The 25,344-nt window shown below is 46.7% G+C and overlaps 1 protein-coding gene across 1 annotated transcript in view; it reads left to right on the forward strand.

The window, feature by feature from the left end:
* LOC124805551 (paired mesoderm homeobox protein 2B-like) overlaps window positions 1-25,344 on the forward strand; it is a 198,056-nt gene that overhangs the window by 144,193 nt on the left and 28,519 nt on the right. The window contains exons 3-4 of the mRNA XM_047266118.1: window positions 24,720-24,779; window positions 24,855-25,047. Of these exons, the coding sequence (XP_047122074.1) occupies window positions 24,720-24,779; window positions 24,855-25,047 (253 nt within the window). The remainder of the gene's footprint in view (window positions 1-24,719; window positions 24,780-24,854; window positions 25,048-25,344) is intronic.

A 25,344-nucleotide genomic window follows, 5' to 3' on the forward strand; every position in this document is an offset into this window, starting at 1 on the left:
CGCCTCCAGTGGTGTCGCGACAGGCGTGAATGGAGGGACGAATGGAGACGTGTCGTCTTCAGCGATGAGAGTCGCTTCTGCCTTGGTGCCAATGATGGTCGTATGCGTGTTTGGCGCCGTGCAGGTGAGCGCCACAATCAGGACTGCATACGACCGAGGCACACAGGGCCAACACCCGGCATCATGGTGTGGGGAGCGATCTCCTACACTGGCCGTACACCACTGGTGATCGTCGAGGGGACACTGAATAGTGCACGGTACATCCAAACCGTCATCGAACCCATCGTTCTACCATTCCTAGACCGGCAAGGGAACTTGCTGTTCCAACAGGACAATGCACGTCCGCATGTATCCCGTGCCACCCAACGTGCTCTAGAAGGTGTAAGTCATTTACCCTGGCCAGCAAGATCTCCGGATCTGTCCCCCATTGAGCATGTTTGGGACTGGATGAAGCGTCGTCTCACGCGGTCTGCACGTCCAGCACGAACGCTGGTCCAACTGAGGCGCCAGGTGGAAATGGCATGGCAAGCCGTTCCACAGGACTACATCCAGCATCTCTACGATCGTCTCCATGGGAGAATAGCAGCCTGCATTGCTGCGAAAGGTGGATATACACTGTACTAGTGCCGACATTGTGCATGCTCTGTTGCCTGTGTCTATGTGCCTGTGGTTCTGTCAGTGTGATCATGTGATGTATCTGACCCCAGGAATGTGTGAATAAAGTTTCCCCTTCCTGGGACAATGAATTCACGGTGTTCTTATTTCAATTTCCAGGAGTGTAGATTAGGCAGGAAGAGGACTTCGTATCACAGAAAGAGTTCCTGTTATGACGTGGTTTTGCGAACCCCCTTCGCTCTTAAAGAGAGTAAGAAATGATGCCACTTAGTTATTAATCTGCATCTCTCCCTTAAAGAACCACGATAGTTAAATTGTGCGCGTCGGAATTAGTAAGCGCTCATTTTCGGCCCAGCAATGGATCAATTACTAGGGTAATCGCAGTTTGCATAATTAGAAACGGGGATGATTAGCCGTGAAATGAAATTCAACAATACGATAACTTCCTGAGTCTATTAGCACAAGTTGGTTGATTTTGTTAAAAACACTAACAAATAACTCAGCAAAAAATTACATCAGATGTAACGACCGTAATGATAAATACGAAACAAGCTTTAATGGAAGTAACTTATGGTTGAAAAAGTGATGCTAAGTTCAGCTCTCTAACATGTTAAGATTTAACTGGCTCAAATGCGTGAGTTGACAACAGTGATGATATTCATGCTTGGAATAAGCGATATGGCCGGTGTGGCCGAGTGGTTTCAGGCGCTTCAGTCCGGAACCGCGCTGCTTCTACGGGCGCAGGTTCGAATCCTGCCTCGGGCATGGATGTGTGTGATGTCCTTAGGTTAGTTAGGTTTAAGTAGCTCTAAGTCTAGGGGACTGATTACCTCAGATGTTAAGTCCCATAGTGCTCAGAGCCATTTGAACTAACGCTAAATCACAGTAAGACTCAGTTTTTACAGTTTCTAACACACAATTCAACAAAACATGACGTTTTCATTTCACAGAACGGGCATATGATTAGTGAAACTGAACAGTTCAAATTTCTTGGTGTTCAGATAGATAGTAAGCTGTCGTGGAAAGCCCACATTCAGGATCTTGTTCAAACACTTAATAGTGCCATTTTTACGATTCGAACGGTATCAGAAGTGAGTGATCGTTCGACACGAAAATTAGACTACTTTGCTTATTTTCATTCTCTTTTGTCGTGTGGTATTATATTTTGGGGTAACTCTTCCCATTCTAAAAGGATATTTTTGCCTCAGAAACGTTCGGTCCGAGCAATAAGTGGTGTAAGTTCTCGAACCTCTTGTCGAGCCATGTTCACGAGTATGGATTTTTTGACATAGGCCTCTCAATATGTCTATATTCTTTACTGTCATTTATTGTTAATAATATTAGTAATATTAGCTTATTCCCAAGAATAATTAACTTTCACTCGGTCAATACTCGGCAGAAATCAAACCTGCATTTGGATCGGACTTCCTTAACTCTTGTGCAGAATGGTATGCAGTATACTGCTGCATCCACTTTCAGTAAGCTACCACTCTTATTCAAAAATCTTAGCAGTAATCCACGTGCTTTCAAATCGAAACTGAAGAGTTTCCTTGTGGGTCACTCCTTCTATTCTGTCGAAGAGTTCTCGAAAATTTAGCTGATTCTTGTTGCATTGTTGATTGCGTTTACTTAAACTTATGGACTGACTTTTTTCGGGTTCATAAACATTTATTTTTATCTGTTATTACTTTTATGTAGTAATTTCATGTACTGACACGTTCCATGAACTTGGAGATTTGCTCCTTAATTTGGTCCCACGGAACTTGACGCGTAAATAAAATAAAAATAACATTCTTGTTTGGCGTACGATGCTCAAGTCTCATCCCCATATAAGAGAATGCTAGCACGCTGCAAGCATAAATGAGCATTTATGTGGTCACCATAAGGTGTTTGATGTCCCATACTCCTGTGCGGAGCGTCCCGAAAGTATTTGCCGCCTTCCCAGTTCTGGTGTTCATTTTGTCGTGTAGAGAAAGATGTTTTGACGTCAGCGAACTGAGGTAGCAGAATATGTTGACTACATTCAACAAGCAGCCATTTGCTGTTATGGTAGTCGTATCTGTTTATCCTTGCGCCATAATCACAGGCTTCTTTACATTCACGGACATGGAGAAGGTTTGCATGCAGCAGACAATTTGTTCACAAGACTTTGAAGGTCGTTTTGAGTATCTCCTATGAGTGCTGCATCGTCAGCGAATAAAAACATATTTACAAGTAGATGTATCCCAGGTTTGTTCCACCGAAATCAGTTTTGAGAAGTAACGAGAAGAAGGGGCCAGTACACAACCGTGATGAACTCCTCTTTGCATAAGAAAAGAAACTGATGTGCTTTCTCCAAATATCACAGCACCCTCCATACCATTGTGAAAAGCCCTGATTGTCTTCAAGTTTTTCGGGACACACTTATCTTCATTAGTGAAGTACACCCCTTCTTGCTGGTTGTGTCAAATGCTTTATTTCGGTCGGTAAAAGCATTGAACAATGGTGCTCGTGGTATTTGTCTTGTCTCTGTCGGAGTGTGAAGGTCATATCAGTAGTAGATCGCTGGTTCGAAACCCACGTTGAGACTCAGGTTACACACACTCGGCAAGCTTCTTCAGTGCGCCCAGCAGCTCACGGACAAACGCTTCTTCGACGATACTCAGTAGATAAATTCCGTGGCAGCAACTGCAATCACCGCGATCGCCTCTACCTTTTGTATTGAGTGAAGATGTTGGCATCGCGCATATCCTAGGGCACAGTACCCTCAGCCCAACATTTCAATAAAATGTGGAGTATTGTATCTATTGTTTGTTAACTGGGGACCTAGAAACGACGGAGAGGCTCCGTCCCTGCCGCAGCCGCAGTGGACCACAACCCCACGACGACTACCGCAGTCCACTTCACCCATCCGCCGCCCCACACCGAACCCAGGGTTATTGTGCGGTTCGGCCCCCGGTGGACCCCCCCAGGGAACGTCTCACACCAGACGAGTGTAACCCCTATGTTTGCGTGGTTGAGTAATGGTGGTGTACGCGTACGTGGAGAACTTGTTTGCGCCGCAATCGCCGACATAGTGTAACTGAGGCGGAATAAGGGGAACCAGCCTGCATTCGCCGAGGCAGATGGAAAACCTCCTAAAAACCATCCACAGACTGGCCGGTTCACCGGACCTCGACACAAATTCGCCGGGCGGATTCGTGCCGGGGACCAGGCGCTCGTTCCCGCCCGGAAAGCTGTGCGTTAGACCGCACGGCCAACCGGGCGGGCAAATGTAGAGTACTGGGAGGCGCGGCGTCAGTTTGATAAGTTCTGTATGGATTTTGTCTGTACCAGGGCATTTCCCGCATTTAAACTGCGCAATGACTCTCTCAAGCTGCTCCTTGGTAGGCACGGCATCCATCTCCTGGCAAGCTGACTGTTGAGGAATTCCTCCTGTTGCTATTTGGCTGATGTTGACCAGATGTAAGTAGAGAATGGAACAGCATAACTGCGCAATGACTCTCTCAAGCTGCTCCTTGGTAGGCACGGCATCCATCTGACTGTTGAGGAATTCCTCCTGTTGCTATTTGGCTGATGTTGACTAGATGTAAGTAGAGAATGGAACAGCATTCCATCTCCTTAAGAGGGGAAGTCTTCTCGGGAGTGGGCCCGATGGCCCTTTTGATACCCGAATACATGCGCAAAGTTGCTTCCAGTATTTTTTAAATCAGTTATGGACTGTGCGCTGAGCTATTACCTTAGATTTGCTTAGATATCCCTTCTGGGAACGTCAAGGGTCTGAGTGACATTTGATAGTTGCCTGACGCTTAGAATCGAGGAGGGTTTCAAGACATCCGGAACCAATCATCTACTTATATATCCTTTCTCCTTGCATATAATTTTAAACAAAAACTGTTCCCCGCTGTCGATTTTTTAAAAAAGCAGGAAATTTGTATTTATGGCATATCAGCTTATGATTATTATACAACGGAATCTGAATCGTACGAAACTTTGTAATCGTACCCGTTCGCGGACTGAAACTGCGGGAAATACTGTCATTTAGGCTACTGTGCTCACAGATAGGCTGGAGAAGTCCCCCTCATACCCCGCTTGCAGGTGATCCCAGCCGATTTGTCCATTCACTTTGTAAGTATCGTGAAGAAAAGGTCGCTATGTGTAAGAAGCGTGAAGCGCACTTTGAATGTCTCCTGATGGCTAAAAGAGCCACCCGCACTTTGAATAAGAAAATGCTATCTGACATTGAAATCAACGTAAAAGATCGGGTCGCCACTAACTGTAGAGGTTGCGCTGAGTCGAAAAATTATTTAATTTATTCATAAGAAAAACTCACAAAAGAACTTTCATTGTAAAGTCAGTGATAAAGAATGGGATGTAATTATTAATATGATCCAGGCATGGTTCACGTGAATCAAATATTGAATAAAATAAAGAGTGCGTGAACACTGTGCATAAGAGCAGCTTGCAGCGACATTCCTGAAAACAAGATCTATTCCAAAACATTTGTTGTATATAAAAAGGGACACTAATTATTGGACCCGTGCGCATGGAAACGCTATGGATGGACTAACAAGGAAAACTACAAGGTAAATGGCTTAGGTAACGGAGACGTAACACCGATACACTGTATAAGATTGCAGGCGAAATTATTTATTCCTTAAAACAGTGATGTAACGCATCTATAGAACTGCTGTTGCCTGGTAACTACGTACAATTGCTTGTGGAATGCTATACGTTTCACAACAGACTCGTGTGCCCACGTGGTTTGCGGAGACACAATTTCTACATACCGTGGCCAAATTTTAGTAACATCAAACCACGCAGTCGCGGACAATTAACATTTTACAGAGGACATATTTGAATAGACAAATGATGATGGCAGAGGGCCAACAAACTTTAATATTAGCCCATATGGATGTTTTGCACCGGACATAAAGTAATTAGACAAAGAAAATTCACAAAGAGGCAAAAATTACAAAGATTCGGAAAGGATTAGAATGCACACACACTCAGTTGCAGGCACACGAACATTTACACTGAACCGAGTGCGCTTCAACATATACAACACCTTTGTGCTACAGTCTTCTTACAGATCAAAGTCAAGTCTGCATTAGGAATCAAACTGAAAGTCTGCAAAATCCTTGCATTCCTTGCTGCGACCCAGCAAATCAATCTTTATAAGATGAAACGCGAGACCAAAAGCTAAAATCTCCCATCTTGCTATGAGACAACGCGCCACGCAGTTAAGTCAACTCACCCATCTTCGAAGAGACTTCGGCTGCAGACCCTCGGCGGGCTGGAAGCATACTGGCCCTCTCACACACTCCAACGTCTCCCACGCTACCCCGTAGCTTGGAAAACCCAGAGATGAGGCTTCCGTCACCAACCTAATACCGGTAACTTTGACACAAGGGGAGCAAACCTCTTTACCTACCCGAAAACTGCAAGGGTTGGCCACTCTGTACGGCCACCGCTGATTCTCTGCAGCAGACTAAACCACCGTATAGCAACATGAAACACACTACATTCATTCACTCACGCAGGCCAGGGAGTTGTGCATCATTGGGAAGCAAAGAAAATGATAATGAAAGAGGACTACAGGACCCTTTCAAGTTTAAGCTACTTCAATTCCCACCCAAGGCTTCTTTTTCAGTAACAATAAACAAGAAGGTGGACATAGAGGAGAGGGAAGGGAAAGGAGGAGCTGGATTGAGAAAGAGAGGGCGGGGGAGATGGGCAGAGGAGGTGGAGGGATTAGAACGTATATCAATTTCCCTTACATACTTAGCAATTGCGAAGTACTGTTGGGTTCGCTAGTTGGAAACAAAAGCAAACACAAGATGTTTTGAGGTTCGTTTAACTTTCAGTGTCTACTGCAAAGACGGGAAGTACTCCACTGAGTTGATTGTGACAGGCATTTAGGCGAATGAAATAAACGTGTACGGCGTGTCCGTGTTTTTAACTGCGTGCTGAATAGCTTATGGATTAGCGTGACAGCGGGGGTCGCGCGTTAATGCGCTGGCGTCGCCTGCTCCTTTGCCGGCTGCGCGAGTGCAGATGGCCGGCAGGTTGTTTTGCGGACCCGGTACTGTATCTTATTGCCATTTGGCGCTATTGACATAGGCCGACGTGAATAATTCATGGCGCGGCCGGAGCTGCTGTGATTACAAGGGGGCTGTGTGGCTGCTAGCGGGGTGGTGCGCGGCAATCGCCTGAGCAAACACGGGCGGGGTAGCGCCCGTCTGCTCACTTGTGTCCGCCTTCAGAAGCGACGCCCAGCCCGTACCTGGGGTGTGGGTCCTGCCTAACCACCCCACAAGGCGTCTGCTTTCGTCACAGCTCCGACTCCCGTGCGATACGGCCGCAGCGACACCGCTACATAAGTAGGGTGTGTAAGAATTCAATGTCCAGAACGACAGGAAACGCTGGTGCTTAAGTTCGTAACGTTTTTTTTTCTGCATTTAGGTACCGGCTCTATTCAAAAAATTCCGGACCTTTGTTCACAAAAATTTACTGCGTTTACTTTTTACTCATTGTGCGTGGTCTCCTTCGAAATAACTCTGCTCCACAATTAATACACCGTTTCCAATGCCGTTCCACTTTCGGAAGCATTCTTGGTACGCCTCTTTCGGACCGCACGAAGTGCCGTCAACGAATTTTCTGTACATAACTCTTTCAAGTTCTGACGGTGGCAGGCGTAAAATACAGGGAGCGAAAGGCTATTTACAATTTGTACAGAAAGCAGATGGCAGTTACAAGAGTTGAGGGACATGAAAGGGAAGCAGTGGTTGGGAAGGAAGTGAGACAGGGTTGTAGCCTATCCCCGATGTTATTCAATCTGTATATTGAGCAAGCAGTGAAGGAAACAAAAGAAAAATTCGGAATAGGTATTAAAATCCATGGAGAAGAAATACAAACTTTGAGGTTCGCCGATGACACTGTAATTCTGTCAGAGACAGCAAAGGACTTGGAAGAGCAGCTGAACGGAATGGACAGTGTCTTGAAAGGAGGGTATAAGGTGAACATCAACAAAAGCAAAACGAGGATAATGTAATGTAGTCGAATTAAGTCGGGTGATGCTGAGGGAATTAGGTTAGGAAATGAGACACTTAAAGTAGTCAAGGAGTTTTGCTGTTTGGGGAGCAAAATAACTGATGATGGTCGAAGTAGAGAGGATATAAAATGTAGACTGGCAATGGCAAGGAAAGCGTTTCTGAAGAAGAGAAATTTGTTAACATCGAGTATAGATTTAAGTGTCAAGAAGTCGTTCCTGAAAATATTTGTATGGAGTGTAGCCATGTATGGAAGTGAAACATGGACGATAAATAGTTTGGACAAGAAGAGAATAGAAGCTTTTGAAATGTGGTGCTACAGAAGAATGCTGAAGATTAGATGGGTAGATCATATAACTAATGAGGAGGTATTGAATAGGATTGCGGAGAAGAGAAGTTTGTGGCACAACTTGACTGGAAGAAGGGATCGGTTAGTAGGACATGTTCTGAGGCATCAAGGGATCACAAATTTAGCATTGGAGGGCAGCGTGGAGGGTAAAAATCGTAGAGGGAGTCCAAGAGATGAATACACTAAACAGATGCAGAAGGATGTAGGCTGCAGTAGGTACTGGGAGATGAAGAAGCTTGCACAGGATAGATCAGCATGGAGAGCTGCATCAAACCAGTCTCAGGACTGAAGACCACAACAACAACAACAACAACAACAACAACAACATGAAGATGGTATCTACTCTTTCGGCCATGTTCGAGGTGGACGTCCGATGTCACTCGTTCAGGTTCTTTGTTGGTCCGTTCGAAATGGTTCAAATGGCTCTGAGCACTATGGGACTTAACATCTTAGGTCATCAGTCCCCTAGAACTTAGAACTACTTAAGCCTAACTAACCTAAGGACATCACACACATCCATGCCCGAGGCAGGATTCGAACCTGCGACCGTAGCGGTCGCGCGGTTCCAGACTGTAGCGCCTAGAACCGTTCGGCCACCCTGGCCGGCACTTATATCAACGCCTGTTTGCAGCTAGGGGTATTCATTTCATTGGGATACGAATTTTCTTTTATCTCGTCTATCGTTGCAAATCTTCGTCCTTTTAGCTCAGAATTCAACTTTGGAAATAAAAAAACACGTCCGCAGGGCCCAGGTCTGGGGAGTAAGGAGGATGAGGCAGCACAGTGATTTCGTTTTTTGTGCAATAGTCATGTACCATCGGGGATGAATGTGCGGGTGCGTTATCGTGATGCAAGAGCCATGAATTTCCTCACCACATTTCAGGCTGTTTCCATCCAAATGAAATGTTACATTCTTCTGCAATCTCTCGGACAACCTGTCTTCGATTGGCACGCACGATTTCCTTGACGTTCCTGAATGAGCGTAGTCGGTATACATCGAAGGGCGTCCTGAACGAGGGTCATCTTTAACATCCGTCCGGCCTTTCTTGAACCGTGTGAACCATTTGTACCACCGAGTACGGCTTAAGCACTAACCATCGTAGACTTCATCATTTGGTGTGTCTCTGTAAAGTTTTTCTTGAGTTTTAAGCAAAATTTAATACAGACGCGTTGCTCCTCGAAATTCGCAAACTGTGCGATGCAGCGTTATACTCGATACAGCACTGAATAATAACTAACAACCGAGCGAGGTGGCACAGTGGTTAGACACTGGTCTCGCATTCGGGAGGACGACGGTTCAATCCCGCGTCCGGCCATCCTGATTTAGGTTTTCCGTGATTTCCCTAAATCACTCCAGGCAAATGCCGGGATGGTTCCTCTGAAAGGGCACGGCCGACTTCCTTCCCCATCCTTCCCTAATCCGATGAGACCGATGACCACGCTGTCTGGCCTCCTTCCCCAAACAACCAAACCAAACCAATAACTAACATACATACCGAATGAAACTTCCCGCACTTACACATTAAACACAGGCGTGCGCAGGGATGCCAACCGCATTTCGCTCCAACACATTGAACAGGCCTTGTATTCCGGGTGCTGTGGGTTTAATTATTGATTGTCATGTTTTATTTGTAGTTCACTATTGCTGTTTCAGTTTACATACTGTCATTTTATCATTTGGAGATAGTGAGTGGAGCTACGGACACTAGAAAATGGAGCGACAACTGGAGAAATCGGAACATTTCCGACATTTTTTCTGTTTGAATTCAGTAGAAGGGTGACAGCAGCGGAGGCAACCAGAAACATTTGCGCCGCGTATGCGGCTAATGCCACCCGACAGAGCACGGGAAGAAAATGGTTTTCTCCTTTTAAGGAAGTTCAAATTGTTCAAATGGCTCTGAGCACAATGGGACTTAACTTCTAAGGTCATCAGTCCCCTACAACTTAGAACTACTTAAACCTAACTAACCTAAGGACATCACACACATCCATGCCCGAGGCAGGATTCAATCTGCGGCCGTAGCGGTCGCGCGGTTCCAGACTGTAGCGCCTAGAACCGCTCGGCCACCCGGGCTGGCTTTTAAGGAGGATCGTTTTGACATTACTGACCGTCCATGTTCAGGAAGATGGTGGTTTTTGGGGGAAGGAGACCAGACAGCGAGGTCATCGGTCTCATCGGATTAGGGAAGGACGGGGAAGGAAGTCGGCCGTGCCCTTTGAAAGGAACCATCCCGGCATTTGCCTGGAGTGATTTAGGGAAATCACGGAAAACCTAAATCAGGATGGCCGGACGCGGGATTGAACCGTCGTCCTCCCGAATGCGAGTCCAGTGTCTAACCACTGCGCCACCTCGCTCGGTGTGTTCAGGAAGACTTTCGTGGTTTGAGGAAGAGCGTTTAAGCCGGCCGGGGCTACCGAGCGGTTCTAGGCGCTTCAGTCTGGAAAAATGCGGCTGCTCCGCAGGTTCGAATCCTGCCTCGGGCATTAATGTGTGTGCTGTACTTAGGTTAGTTAGGTTTAAGTAGTTCTAAGTCTAGGGGACTGCTGACCTCAGATGTTAAGTCCCATAGTGCTCAGAGCCATTTGAACCATTTTGAACAAAATAGGCAGAGGGAATCACTGGGGAGTTTCAGAGTATTGCCAGCAGTCCAGCTACAGTAACTGTACGCACGGAGTTCAAAATAATGGGGTACAATACTCGAGTAACTCCACATAAGCCACAGCTCCTGCACTCGTTGCTAAGGGATACTTGAAGGGGTGCAAAGAGCGACGCTAATGGATGACTGCAGACGAGTGATCTGGAGTTTTGAATGACGGCATGCCCTATGGCAATCTGATGGAAGGGTTTGGCGGATGCCTGTGGGGCGCTACCTGCTGTCATCTGCCAGCAGTGAAGTACGGAGGTGCTGGTGTTGTGGTATGGAGGTGTTTCTCATGGATAGAGCCTCCTCCGCAATTGTGCTTAAGGAAATGCTGTGGAAGGACCATCGTCGGCGAGTACAAGTGGAGAGAGGTCCCATTCTTCCAGTCTTATTGAGATGCACAACGGTGCTGGCATCTTGGTATGGGGTACAGCGAGACACTGATAAAAGGGGTCATACTTCCAAGTTCTGTGCAAAATTTTTAATCTCTACAACTCGTACCCTCTCAACCTGTGAACTTTCATTTCGTTTCCTTCTCCCTTTTTGGGCGCTTCACTTCTTTTGTCAGCCAGTTTAGCTATAGATCTCTTTCTAAGTTTAAAGGCAAATTCAGCACGTTAGCTACATTCGTACGCAATAAAGTACACAGCAGCGTGCTCTAAACATAAACCGCAGCTCGTGGTCTCGCGGTCGCGTTCTCGCTTCCCGAGCACGGGGTTCCGGGTTCGATTCCCGGCGGGGTCAGGGATTTTCACCTGCCTTGAGATGACTGGGTGTTTGTGTTGTCCTCATTATTTCATCATTCATGAAAGTGGCGACATTTGACTGAGCAAAAGTTGGGAATTCATACGGGCGCTGATAACCGTACAGTTTAGAGCCCCACAAACCAACCATGATCATCATCATCATCATCATCATCTAAACTCATAGTGACTCCTATTTTTCACTGTAAACTATTCGAGTTGTATGTCGAGTGTTATTTAATTTCTAAATACACCGATCAGCCAGAACATTATGACCACCGACCTACTATCGATATAAACCAGTCCAGGCGGCAGCAGCGTCACCTGGCGAGGAACGACTGCTAGTCAGACACATGCACGGTGCCTGTAGCACCAGTCAGCCTACTGTCCGTGTTTAGAATGGGGAAGCCGCGTGATATGAGTTTGACCGAGGGCAAATTGAGATGGCCAGAGACTCGGCACGAGCATTTTGGAAACTGCACGACTTGTCGAGTGTTCGACGAGGCTGTGGTGAGTGCCTTCAACACGTCCCGAAACCAATGTGAAACCACGTCAAGAAGTCGTGTGGGTGGATGGCTGATGTCGGGCGTCGTAGGCTGGGCACACTGGTAAAACAGGACAGGCGGCGAACTGTGGCGGAACTAACATCAGACTTTAATGCTGGGCAGAGTACAGGTGTGTGTGAACGCACAGTGCACCGAACACTCCCAACGACGGACCTCCGCTGCCGACAACCCAGGCATGTGCCAATGTTAACAGAACGACATCGGCAACTACGAATGAAATGGGCAACTGTCCATCAGCACTGGACGTTGGCGCAGTAGAAGAATGTTACATGGCCAGATTAATCCCGATACCTTCATCATCATGCCAATGGGAGGGCGCGAATCAGTTCTCTTCCAGGGGAACCACGCGATGACACCTTTGCTGTGGGACGAAGACAAGCTGCCGGGGACACCATTGTGCTGTGGGAAACATTCACTTGGACATCCATGGCTCCAGTGGAGCTCGTGCAAGGCACCATGACGGTCAAGGAATATCGTACACTGGTACAGACTACGTACACCCCTTCATGACGAACATATTTTTCGACAGCAATGACATTTTTCAGCAAGATAATGCGCCATGTCACAAGGCCAGGAGTGTGATGGAGTGGTTCGCGGAACACATTGGCGAGTTCCAATTGATGTGCTGGTCCCCCCACTCGCCAGATCAGGACGCAATCGAACACATCTGGCATGCGATTGAACGTGGTGTCGGAGCTCGTTGCTTGCCTCCCCAGAATTTACAGGTATTAGGTGACTGCTTCCATCCCACGATGCTTCGCCGCTGTTACGCGTGCCAAAGGTCGACAGACCAGCTATTAGGTAGGAGGTTATAATGTTCTGACTGATCAGTTAGGCTATAGGACCCGAAAGAATCTCTCTCTCTCTCTCTCTCTCTCTCTCTCTCTCTCTCTCTCTCTCTATTTTTTTTTTTTATGGTTCAAATGTCTCTGAGCACTATGGGACTTAACATCTGAGGTCATCAGTCCTCTAGAACTTAGAACTACTTAAACCTAAGGACATCACATACATCCATGCCCGAGGCAGGATTTGAACCTGCGACCGTAGCAGTCGCGCGGTTCCGGACTGAAGCGCCTAGAGCCGCTCGGCCACCGCGGCCGGCAATCTTCTTTTTCCGAGTGGTTACTTCAGAATCGTTTTAGGTTCAAATGGCTCTGAGCACTATGGGACTTAACAGCTGTGGTCATCAGTCCCCTAGAACTTAGAACTACTTAAACCTAACTAACCTAAGGACATCACACACATCCATGCCCGGGGCAGGATTCGAACCTGCGACTGTAGCAGTCTCCGGACTGCGCGCCTAGAACCGCGAGACCACCGCGGCCGGCAATCGTTTTAGGTTCAAATGGCTCTGAGCACTATGGGACTTAACAGCTGTGGTCATCAGTCCCCTAGAACTTAGAACTACTTAAACCTAACTAACCTAAGGACATCACACACATCCATGCCCGGGGCAGGATTCGAACCTGCGACTGTAGCAGTCTCCGGACTGCGCGCCTAGAACCGCGAGACCACCGCGGCCGGCAATCGTTTTAGAGACTGCAAAACAGCCGGCGTGCATGAGACGTTGTACTTGCATTGCTACTGCTGGACCGACTGACGGATTAACCACCGTTCTCTGTGTGCACCTGGCGGGCGCATGTAACTGCGGTAGGCCACGTGAAGAGTCAACACGCCGACTACAGGCTTCTTTGTGCTCTGACGCTGTTGTTGTTGTTGTTGTTCTTGTTGGTGGTGGTGGTGGTGGTCGTCGTCGTCGTCGTCTGAAGACTGGTTTGATGCAGGCCCCCACGCTACCCTACCCTGTGCAAGCCTCTTTGTCTGCAGCGTCAGATCCTTTTGTACCTGCTTACTGTAATCATCCATTGGTCTCGCCCTAAATTTTTTTACCCCCCACACTCCCGTCGAACATTAAATTGATGATGTCTTGGTACCTCAGGACGTTTCTTGTCAACCGATCCGTTCTTTCAGTCAGGTTGTGCCATACATTTCTTTTCTGTCCAGTTGGATTCTGCACCTCATTTGTTCAGCACTATTCTGTAGCACCATATTTCAAAGGCTTCTAGACTCTTCTAGTCAGATCTGCTCGTCGACACCGCTTCATTTCCGTACAAGACTACGTCCTAGATAGATACTGTCACAAATAACATCCTGACACTTAAATTTATATTCCATGTTAAGAAATTTCTCTTTTCCGGGAATGTTTTTCTTCTTGTTGCCACTCTACATTTAATATTATCTCTAGTTATTTTGCTGCCCAAATAGCAAAATTCGTCTACTATTTCTAGCTTCTCATTTTCTAATCTAATTCGGGCAGCATCACCTGACTTAATTGAATTACATTCCATTACGCTTTTTTTGGAAGAGGATGTAGATGAAGATGAACTGGGAGATACGATACTGCGTGAAGAGTTTGACAGAGCACTGAAATACCTGAGACGAAACAATGCCCCGGGAGTAGACAACATTCCATTAGAACTACTGACGGCCTTGGGAGAGCCAGTCCTGACAAAACTCTACCATCTGGTGAGCAAGATGTACGAGACAGGCGAAATTCCCTCAGACTTCAAGAAGATTATAATAATTCCAATCCCAAAGAAAGCAGGTGTTGACAGATGTGAAAATTACCGAACAATCAGTTTAATAAGTCACAGCTGCAAAATACTAACGCGAACTATTTACAGACGAATGGAAAAACTAGTAGAAACCGACCTCGGGGAAGATCAGTTTTGATTCCGTAGAAATGTTGGAACACGTGAGGCAATACTGACCTTACGACTTATCTTAGAAGATAGATTAAGGAAAGGCAAACCTACGTTTCTAGCATTTATAGACTTAGAGAAAGCTTTTGACAATATTGAGTGGAATACTCTCTTTCAAATTCTAAAGGTGGCAGGGGTAAAATACAGGGAGCGAAAGGCTATTTACAATTTGTACAGAAACCAGATGGCAGTTATAAGAATCGAGGGGCATGAAAGGGAAGCAGTGGTTGGGAAGGGAGTGGGACAGGACTGTAGCCTCTCCCCGATGTTATTCAATCTGTATATTGAGCAAGCAATAAAGTAAACAAAAGAAAAATTTGGACTAAGCATTAAAATCCAGGGAGAAGAAATAAAAACTTTGAGGTTCGCCGATGACATTGTAATTCTGTCAGAGACAGCAAAGGACTTGGAAGAGCAGTTGAACGGAATGGACAGTGTCTTGAAAGGAGGATATAAGATGAACGTCAACAAAAGCAAAACGAGGATAATGGAAAGTAGTCGAATTAAGTCGGGTGATGCTGAGGGAATTAGATTGGGAAATGAGACACTTAAAGTAGTAAAGGAGTTTTGCTACTTGGGGAGCAAAATAACTGATGATGGTCGAAGTAGACAGGATATAAAATGTAGACTGGCAATGGCAAGGAAATCGTTTCTGAAGAAGAGAAATTTGTTAACGTCGAGTATAGACTTAAGTGTCTGGAAGTCGTTTCTGAAAGTATTTGTATGGAGTGTAGCCATGTATGGAAGTGAAACATGGACGATAAGTAGTTTGGACAAGAAGCGAATAGATGCTTTCGAAATGTGGTGCTACAGAAGAATGCTGAAGATTAGATGGGTAGATCATGTAACTAATGTGGAGGTATTGAATAGAATTGGGGAGAAGAGAAGTTTGTGGCACAACTTGACTAGAAGAAGGGATCGGTTGGTAGGACGTGTCCTGAGGCGTCGAGGGATCACAAATTTAGCATTGGAGGGCAGCGTGGAGGGTAAAAACCGTAGAGGGAGACCAAGAGATGAATACACTAAGCAGATTCAGAAGGATGTAGGTTGCAGTAGATACTGGGAGATGAAGGAGCTTGCACAGGATAGATTAACATGGAGAGCTACTTCAAACCAGTCTCAGGACTGAAGACCACAACAACAATAACAACGCTTTTTTTCTTTTGTTGATGTTTATGTAATAATTTCTTTTCAAGACGCTAGCCGTTCCATTCATCTGTACTTCCAAGCCCTTTGTTGTCTCTTGCACAATTACTATATCTTCGGCAAACCTCAAAAGTTTTTTTCCCCTGAACTTAACTGCCTTTCACAAATTTTCTTTGGGCTTCTTTGCGGCTTGCTCACTGCACAGCTTGAATGACATCGCGGTTAGGCTACAAACCTGTCTCATTCCCTTCTCAAACATTGATTTCCTTCGACCCTTCTAACTGGGTTCTGTACAAGTGGTGAATAATTTTACGCTCCCTATATTTTATCTTTGCTACCTTCAGAATTTGGAAGTGTGTGTTCCAGCCAACATTGTCAAAAGCTTTCTGTAAATCTACAAACTCTAGATTTACCCTAATTTAACAGTTATGCGGGAGTTGAGAAAACTTGGATTTCATGGTCGAGCGGCCGCTCATAAGCACACATCACACCGGTAAATGCCAAACGACGCCTCAAAATGGTTCAAATGGCACTGAGCACTATGCGACTTAACTTCTGAGGTCATCAGTCGCCTAGAACTTAGAACTAATTAAACCTAACTAACCTAAGGACATCACACACATCCATGCCCGAGGCAGGATTCGAAAATGCGACCGTTGCGGTCACGCGGTTCCAGACTGAAGCGCCTAGAACCGCACGGCCACCAAACGACGCCTCGCTTGGTGTAAGGTTGCGTAAGCATTGGACGATTGGACAGTGGAAAAACGTTGTGTGAAGTGACGAATCACGGTACACAATGTGGTGATACAATGGCATGGTGTGGGTATGACGAATGCTCGGTGAACGTCATCTGCCAGCGTGTGCAGTGCCAACAGTAAAATTCGAAGGCGGTGGTGTTATGGTGTGGTCCTGTTTTTCATGGAGGGGGCTTGCACCCCTTGTTGTTTTGCGTGGCACTCCCACAGCACAGGCCAACATTGATGTTTTAATCACCTTCTTGCTTCCCACTGTTGACGAGCATTCGGGGATGGCGATTGCATCTTTCAATACGATCGAGCCCCTGTTCATAATGCACAGCCTGTGGCGGAGTGGTTACATGACAATAATGGACTGGTATGCACAGAGTCCTGACCTGAATCCTGTAGAAACACCTTTGGGAGTTCTTGGAATGCCGACTTCGTGCCAGGCCTCACTGACCGACATCGATACCTCTCCTCAGTGCAGCACTCCGTGAAGAATGGGCTGCCATTCCCCAAGAAACCTTCCAACATCTGATTGAACGTATGCCTGTGAGAGTGGAAGCTGTTATTAAGGCTAAGGGCGGGCCAAAACCATACTGAATTCCAGCATTACCGATGGAGGGCGCCAGGTGTCCAGATACTTTTGATCACAAAGTGTACGTCTGTTCTCTCTCCTATGGGTCATCAGACGTATTTTCTCTGGTGTTTCGGCAGATATTTGCAATTTCGTTTTTGCAACGAGTAGCTAGTGTCAGTCGAAACAAATTCTCCTCGTCACATATTTCATAGGACGCCCAGCGGCAACGCAACGCGTCGTTTGTTTCCCGTTTCAAACAAAATAGTTTTTAAATAGGAATTTTACGTGCTCATTCGATATAGTGCTACCAGATTGGTCTAGCACCATATTCGTCAAGTGGTATATATTAACAGGAAGAATAAAACACGAAGAATAATCAGTACTCCAGCAGCAATTGAGCAGCGCGCTTCTGCGTGGAGTTGGTAGTCAGAGTGGGCCAGGGCGGTAAAACGAATATCGCGTTGGAATAATTTGGAACCGCTCTGTTGAACGCGCAAGTAAAATTTCATTTTAAAAGTAATTTTGTTTGCCGGCCGCGGTGGCCGAGCGGTTCTAGGCGCTTCAGTCCGGAGCCACGTGGCAACTACGGTCGCAGGTTCGAATCCTGCCTCGGGCATGGATATGTGTGATGTCCTTAGGTTAGTTAGATTTAAGTAGTTCTAAGTCTAGGGGACTGATGACCTCAGATGTTAAGTCCCATAGTGCTTAGAGCCATTTGAGCCATAATTTTAAATGTTTTTTATTCCAGTCTCTGATCACAATATCAATTCTTTAGACGATGACCGGTTTCAGTCCGTAATGACTGTCCTCAGATCCTTTTGATACCATGTCCTAAGCCGGCCGAAGTGGCCGTGTGGTTAAAGGCGCTGCAGTCTGGAACCGCAAGACCGCTACGGTCGCAGGTTCGAATCCTGCCTCGGGCATGGATGTTTGTGATGTCCTTAGGTTAGTTAGGTTTAACTAGTTCTAAGTTCTAGGGGACTAATGACCACAGCAGTTGAGTCCCATAGTGCTCAGAGCCATTTGAACCATTTTGAACCATGTCCTAAAGTGATAAGGCCATAATGGCATCGTGAAAACTGTGGTGATTGTATTTGTATGTTTTGTCGATGCCATTATGGCCTTATCACTTTAGGACATGGTGTAAAAAGGATCTGAGGATGGTCATTACGGACTGAAACCGGTCATCGTCTAAAGAATTGATATTGTGATCAGAGACTGGAATAAAAAACATTTGACAGTATTGGATCACTGTTTGTGTACGCGATTATGTCGCAGTTGGTGAAATCATAATTTTGTTTGTAACAGGAAACAAATCGACGCTTTCCATATGCTGGGCGTCAGATGGAAGACGTGATTAGAGGTATTTGTTTGGCCTGACTGCACGTTGCAAAAACAAAGTTGCAAATATCTGCCAAGGCTCCGGGGAAAGGTGTCTGAAGATTCTTAGGAGAGAAACCCTGTACTTCGCACACACCGCGTTGAGTAGCTTTGTAATTGCTGGCTCTCTGAAGTGTCAGATTATACAAGCTACATCCTCTAGGCTGACGTTGCGGGACGTACAAGTCTGGCGGAAAACGCGCTCTGCTATTTGAACGGGAAGTGGGAGAATTCGAGTAGGGGAATTACTGCATCGTTGCTCGGCCGTTTCTAAGTTGCGGGGTTGGCGTCTGTCCAGCGATACGTGTGCATGGTGTGTGTGGACTACCGGGTTGGAAAGCGAACCAAAGGTGGCGCGAGGTGAGTTTTGACCTTTGGGCAAACGCGACGCAGGTCTGGGCGTGTTTTCTGTGGAGGCTGGGAGCCGCGCCTGCCGTGGCTTTGCGACGCGACGCGACGGCAGCGGAGGGCGCGCACCGCACGCCGGTTTGAAGCGGCTGTTGGCTCAACTCATCAGCGAGTTTTACGCGGCGGCTTGGCGCTGCACTGCGCGGCGCGCGGCGCTGTTGACACTGCTAATTGCGACCCTTTGGTGCTGGCGGCGCGCGGTTCGGCCCCGTGACTCGCTCCCTCCGCTCTGCACACGGCCCTGCCCCCCACCCCAACTCTCTTCACTGCCGCCGCTGTCAGCTTCGTCCGTATAAAAATAAAATACGCTTCCCCCTGTTTAAACTTCCGGCACGCGCGCTCCTGCCAGGCTGCAACAATCCATCTAAAAAAATTTGGAAAAAAAGGTCGAGGCAATATCGACGGTTAATAAAATCTTCTACAGCTTCCATTCACGTCAAATGGTTAAAATTTCCACGAGTTATTGGCCGGATATTCCTCGGCCACTGTGAAGTGGTAACTGATTGTCTGTGAAGGGGCTTGACACCTTCGGTGTCACTGTGCAGTTATCTGTCGAAGTCAATGATCCGTGCAGGTGGCTGACCTGAAGATGTATATCTTCGGGGGCTATTGGAAAAGCAAGGTCCGATAGGACGCGTATGCAAACGACAGTGAAAATACCATGAAGCTTTGCACAGATGTGTTTTTTTTTTATCTCACTTTGTTCGCTTTTGTTCGTTGCATCTGCTCGTGGCGTACGTCATAAGACATCCTTTCAAGTTCGTTGTTGATCGATTAGCTCAGTTTTTTTTTATTACAGAGGGCTGCTAACCCTCTGAGCGAACATACTGAGCTACCGTGTCGGGTGATGTGTTGCGTACTGTCCCTAGTACGCTTATCGATCAAATGTTTTCGGTTCCCATTGGAGAGGCACGTCCTTTCGTCTACTAATCGCACGGTTTTGCGCTGCGGTCGCAAAACACATACACTAAACTTATTATGGTGAACAGAGACGTCAATGAACGAACGGACAGATCATAACTTTGCGAAAATAAAGAAAGTAAACTTTTCACTCGAGGGAAGACTTGAACCAAGGACTTCTCGTTCCGTAGCTGCTCACGCTAACCACGGAACCACGGCGCTCCTGAGCTCACAATCTCCTTGATGTTGCCTATCTTGCGCATGGACTACTCAGTTTGTATATTTTGGTTATTTTTTTCATAGTTCCACACAACGTCTTCCTGTTTTGTCGATTGACCTGTGTTCAGTTTTTCAAGGCCTATCCACTGTGCCAACTTACAGCTAAATCTGAGGGGGGTGCGATGGGGAGGTTCCCTTGTGAGCACGCAGTTAGCACTTAAAGATCTATGGAATAATTGTGTCTCCCGGGAAGCATGGGTCGTGCTGTGAAATTTCGGCTGATCTCGCGCAACCCCATGTAACGTACCTGCCATGCACTTACTTCTTCTTGGCAAGTCTCGGCCGCACGCTGCAGGAGTATTGAGGATGCTCCTGTGACGTTTTCGATGGGAAATATTTGATCATCCACTATACAGCTCGGACTTGGCACCCTCTTATGTTCATCTCCGCTCATGAACCACTGGCTATGAGGATGCGAGGTCTGTCTAAAATAGTATACGACCTTTGGCCACAAAAAATATTTCGAATACCTAACGGGGTTGGGACCCTAATCCCTTCAAACTAGGCCCCTTGTTTTTGCACACACGTAGCCCACCGATCCTTCCACTGCTGGAAACAACTCTGGAAGCCTTCTTTTGGAATGGTGCTCAGCTCCGTCCTCGTGCCGCATTATCTCTTCTCTACTCTCAAAACTTCTCTACTCCTTTCGGTGGCGTCTTCAATTTTGGAAACAATCAGAAGTCGCAAGGAGCCATGTCTGGAGAGTAGGGAGGTTGGCGAACAGCTGTAATTCCATGTTTGGCCAAGAAATTTTGGATCAAGTGGGATGAATGTGCGGGAGCGTTGTCGTGATGCAGTTATCAGTTTTTCGCCGTCCACATGTGCAGTCTTTTGCGCCGAACTGCGTCACAAAGTCGCCAGAGAACATCTTGATAGTACTACTTTGTCACTGTTTGTCCATCCGGTGCGTATTCGTGATGCACAATTACACGGGAATCGAAGGGACAGTCAGCGTCACCTTGATTTTGCTTCGCACCTTTCTTCGGCCTTGATGACTCGGGATGCTTACATTGCGACGACTGTCTTTTTGTTTCTGGGTCGTACCCGTACACCCACGACTCATCTCCAGTTATCACAGTGTTCAGAAACCCAGGATCAGTGTTGGTAGTGTGCAACGTCAAAACGGAGGTCTTTTTGTCCCGATGACAACAACTTGGGCACGAATTTCACAGCCACTAGGTGCATGTTCGAATCATCACGCAAAATTACGTGTCCAGAATCTTTACTCACTGCAAACTCTTGGGCAATCTCCCGCACGGTCAAACGACGATCTGCCATCACCAAATTTTGGACCCTCTCAAAAACAGCTACACTCCGAGCAGTTTGGGGCCTGCCAGAACGCTCGTCACTCTCCGTTGATGTGCGGCCGGTTTTGAATGGGTTGAACCACTCCTTAATTTCTGTTACACCCATCGTATCTTCTCCAAACACCTGCTGAATCTTACGAATTGTTTCGCTTTGAGAATCACCAAGCTTGTGACAAAATTTGATGCAGTATCTTTGCTCAACGCGTTTGGTCGTCTTGAGAGAATCGGTATTCCGACGAACATGTTGTGTAGTACCTCACTCAGCGACTGACCCGCTGGAAGGCACGGACAAAATTCACGCATGCGCATAAAGGTCTCTTCGTTTACTGTTTACAGTGGTGCCGCGCTATCATCTCTATTTTGCGCGGGAAAATCAAAGGTGGGATACTTTTTAGACAGACTTCATATTTTGGCTCAGACAACGAACTGCAGACCAGCGTAAAAATGTGACGGAAAGCACAGGCCGCTGCCTTTTACGACGAGGGCATTGCAAAGTTGGTACAGTGCTACGACAAATGCCCAAGTCGGAGAAGGGATAATGTAGAGAAGTATCTGGAAGGTGTAGCAAACATTTGCAAATAAAACATCCATTTTCACTGTGGTTTCCATTTCGCGACCGATCGCACCTTAATAAACGAACAGCCCTCTACATTCAGTTCTACTTTTCATGGCGTTCCGTGCAGTGTTAGTGAAAATAAACTGACACTGGGTGAGAAAAAACGGAGAGCCGCAGGTTTTTGTGTGGTTGCAGCTGTCTTGCTTCTTTAATTATTTCAGAAAAGCAGATCGGAGGTTGTTTATCCTTTTCACTACACTATCATGGGTCACCTCATGCTCTACAGCCTGGCCAGGTATTCCCTTTACACCTTCAGTTACGCCCTTGTAACTTTAATAACACTACCAAATAGATTCGCATTCTGTGACTGTGCAATGAATTCACCTGTTTGCCACACATGAACATTTTTGCCAGACCTGGACTCGAAATCGGGTCTGCCGTTTATAGCGAGCTAAAATGACGGTGTAATATTTGTCTTCTTGTGTGGGTATCACGAATTGTACGAGCATAAGGGTTTTGCCTACTTGACAGTGGAAGTTGGGGTCGGTCCTGGGTGCGTGGTAAGACAGCCGAAGTGGTTAAGGCTATCGCTCGCGATAAGCGAAAAGCCCGGGCTCACGTTCCGGTTAGGCACAAATTTTCATGTGTCGCAAACAGTTAATGTCAGTGCATAGTCACAGAATACGATTTTATTTCGTAATTTTTACCACAGCTGCAATCGTCACTGACAGTCTCTTAGTTCAAACAAGCAATCATGTATGAAGGACATTCTATTGTGAAGATACACTGCATAACAAAGACGTTGTAACCATTAATGATTTTATAACAATTAGAGTTATTTGTCCACAACGTCCGCACGTGCGCAGCTATTATCCCAGTACAGCTTGATACGCCTTCGGTGGTTTAAGTCATTATCCGTTCGTTCACTGACGTCCACTGGCCGGAATGCTTGCAGTTTTAATTCCGTTTTAACGTGGATTGGGTTGTGCTGCTTTTAATTCAAAGTTCTGCAGCACGCTTTATAGTTTTCTTGCAGGGTAAACGCATCATTGACGCATTAATTTCAGCACATTTTCCTCTTCGGTTTGATCAAGCACAAAGAACGTGAACGTCCAAAACACTTTCCGGGAGATAGGCTTTCTCCTCCCATGTGATAATGTCTGACAACTTGGTGCTTGCCGAATCATTCACAAAACCTATTAGCGACGTTGTTTTCCGGTCATGACCCCACACATTTGGTATTCCGTGCTCTTCCAAACTGAAACGACCAGTCTTCCAAACTGAAATGACCAGTATCTGCCACTGCCTTCAGCAAACAGGAAAGGCGAGGAATGAACTGGTCAATGCACAGACTTTATTCTCCTTCCCGATCAGTCACTTGACAGTTAGGTGTCCACTCGTTGCAATTTACTTAAAGAGCGGTGTTGCTATATTAATGATCAGGGTGCGAGGTTCAAATCTTAAATATCTTACAATCTTACACTGTTATTACAAGCATTTAGTTCAGGTGCAAAGAGACTTTCCGGCCACCATGTAGAAGTTTTGGTTTTCTATTAAAACATGGCACACCAGTACATTATTTATATGACTGGCGTATGAAGAAACATTATACAGGTTGAACCAGAAATTCACCGACAAACTTTTAGAGGCGGACAGAAAAAGTCTATGAATATGGGCGTTAAAATGCAGACCTTAAAACTTATGAGAGAAGTGTTTCACAGTACCGAAGATGAAGATCTCATAGTTCTTAAGATACACATTAGCCCATGTTTACTGGACGCTTTTCTTCTTGTTTTGGTCCACACTATCAACTCTGCAAGTTTATCACTGGATTTCTGGTTCACTCTGGAAATCCTAAGTACAGGAAAACTCTCACACCTTCAAACTAAAACCGTGTTTCGCTCCCTTATTTTTTATTTTTTGAAGGTCATGATGGCAACAGATTAAAATTCAGTTAACTGCGCAAAAGACAAGTCTCGCACAGGCGAAGAGTATGCTTGGACTGCATTGCTGCCTCCGGTGTTCGTACTTATGTCGCTCATACATGACGTCAGATATGATGAAGTGCGCATCCGAATTGAGAACTTCTGGCCCATTAACGACCAGATGGACAACATTGCAACGGATAGCCCGTTAGCTCCATTTACAATAAACCTGTTCATGCAAAACTTGGAAAGATATCGCTTTGGGCACCACTGCAGATGAGGATAGATGCTTTTCTCGCCACGTCGGCGACTCAGTCGTTATATGGCCAAAATATTGGAAAAAACTGAAAGGATGCTAAGAACACGTAAAATTACCGCCACCTCACAGGCTTTGTTATACATGTACAACGAAGGGACAAGACACGTTAGTTTTCTCCTCTGACTTGAGATCGGGTGTAGCTGTTGTAGCAGAACTCATCCACTCGCCTGTGACTGAAAGCCCCGGACGATGCTGGATGTGCTTTTTTATAACATACTGACCTCAGTTTTCCGCAGTTCCTCTCTTAACAAACTGTGTAAACTCCGCTGTGTTTTGGCAAAAGAAGTGGTTAACATGCCAGGCAAAAATAAACCGCTGCATTTTCGCCATAATTCTTTTTACATACTAATCAAAGCAGAGGTGCCAGATATTTCTAAGCAGATTGTCGTGCTTTTCTGTGCGTTAGCGCCCATGCCCATCGCGACACTTGGCTTCATAAGGCACCGCGTAATGCCACCGCGTTTTATGTTGCAGGTTTGGTTCCAGAACCGGCGCGCGAAGTTCCGCAAGCAGGAGCGGCTCGCGCAGCAGAAGGCGGCGCAATCGTCCGGCGGAGGCGGTGCAGACAGCGGGGGTGGAGGCGGGGGCGGAGGCGGCGGGGGTGCGCAGGGCCCGGCGGCGGGACCGGGCCAGCAGCAGCAGCCGCCCCCGGCCACCAAGGAGGGCGCGGGCGCCGCCGCCAAGACGCCGGGGGCGGGCTCCGCCTCCACGCCCCCGGCCGCCGCCACAGCAGCCGCCGCCTCCTCCGCCAAAGACGCCGCCGCCAAGATAGCCGCGGACGTCAAGGCGCTCAACGGCAGCGGTCAGTGCACCCTCACCCTCATCTGCCTAGCTGCCCTTGCTCAACACTGCATTCTTACAGCCACAGCTACACTATCAGATGAAAAGTGTCCGGACATCGCTATGACAGCGGACTTGACCTCCAGACGTCACGATAGAGGGGCCGGCCAGGGAGGAGGGGAATATTGTGTTCTTAGTAGAGAAGCAGCAACGTCAGATTTGATCGGTCAGGAGAGCTGTGACTTCTCACGTGGACTAGTTATTGGATGTCACCTAAGCAACAAATCCGTCGCCGGCCGCTGTGGCCGAGCGGTTCTAG

The sequence above is a fragment of the Schistocerca piceifrons genome, chromosome 7, assembly GCF_021461385.2.
Source record: "Schistocerca piceifrons isolate TAMUIC-IGC-003096 chromosome 7, iqSchPice1.1, whole genome shotgun sequence".
NCBI lineage: Eukaryota > Metazoa > Arthropoda > Insecta > Orthoptera > Acrididae > Schistocerca > Schistocerca piceifrons.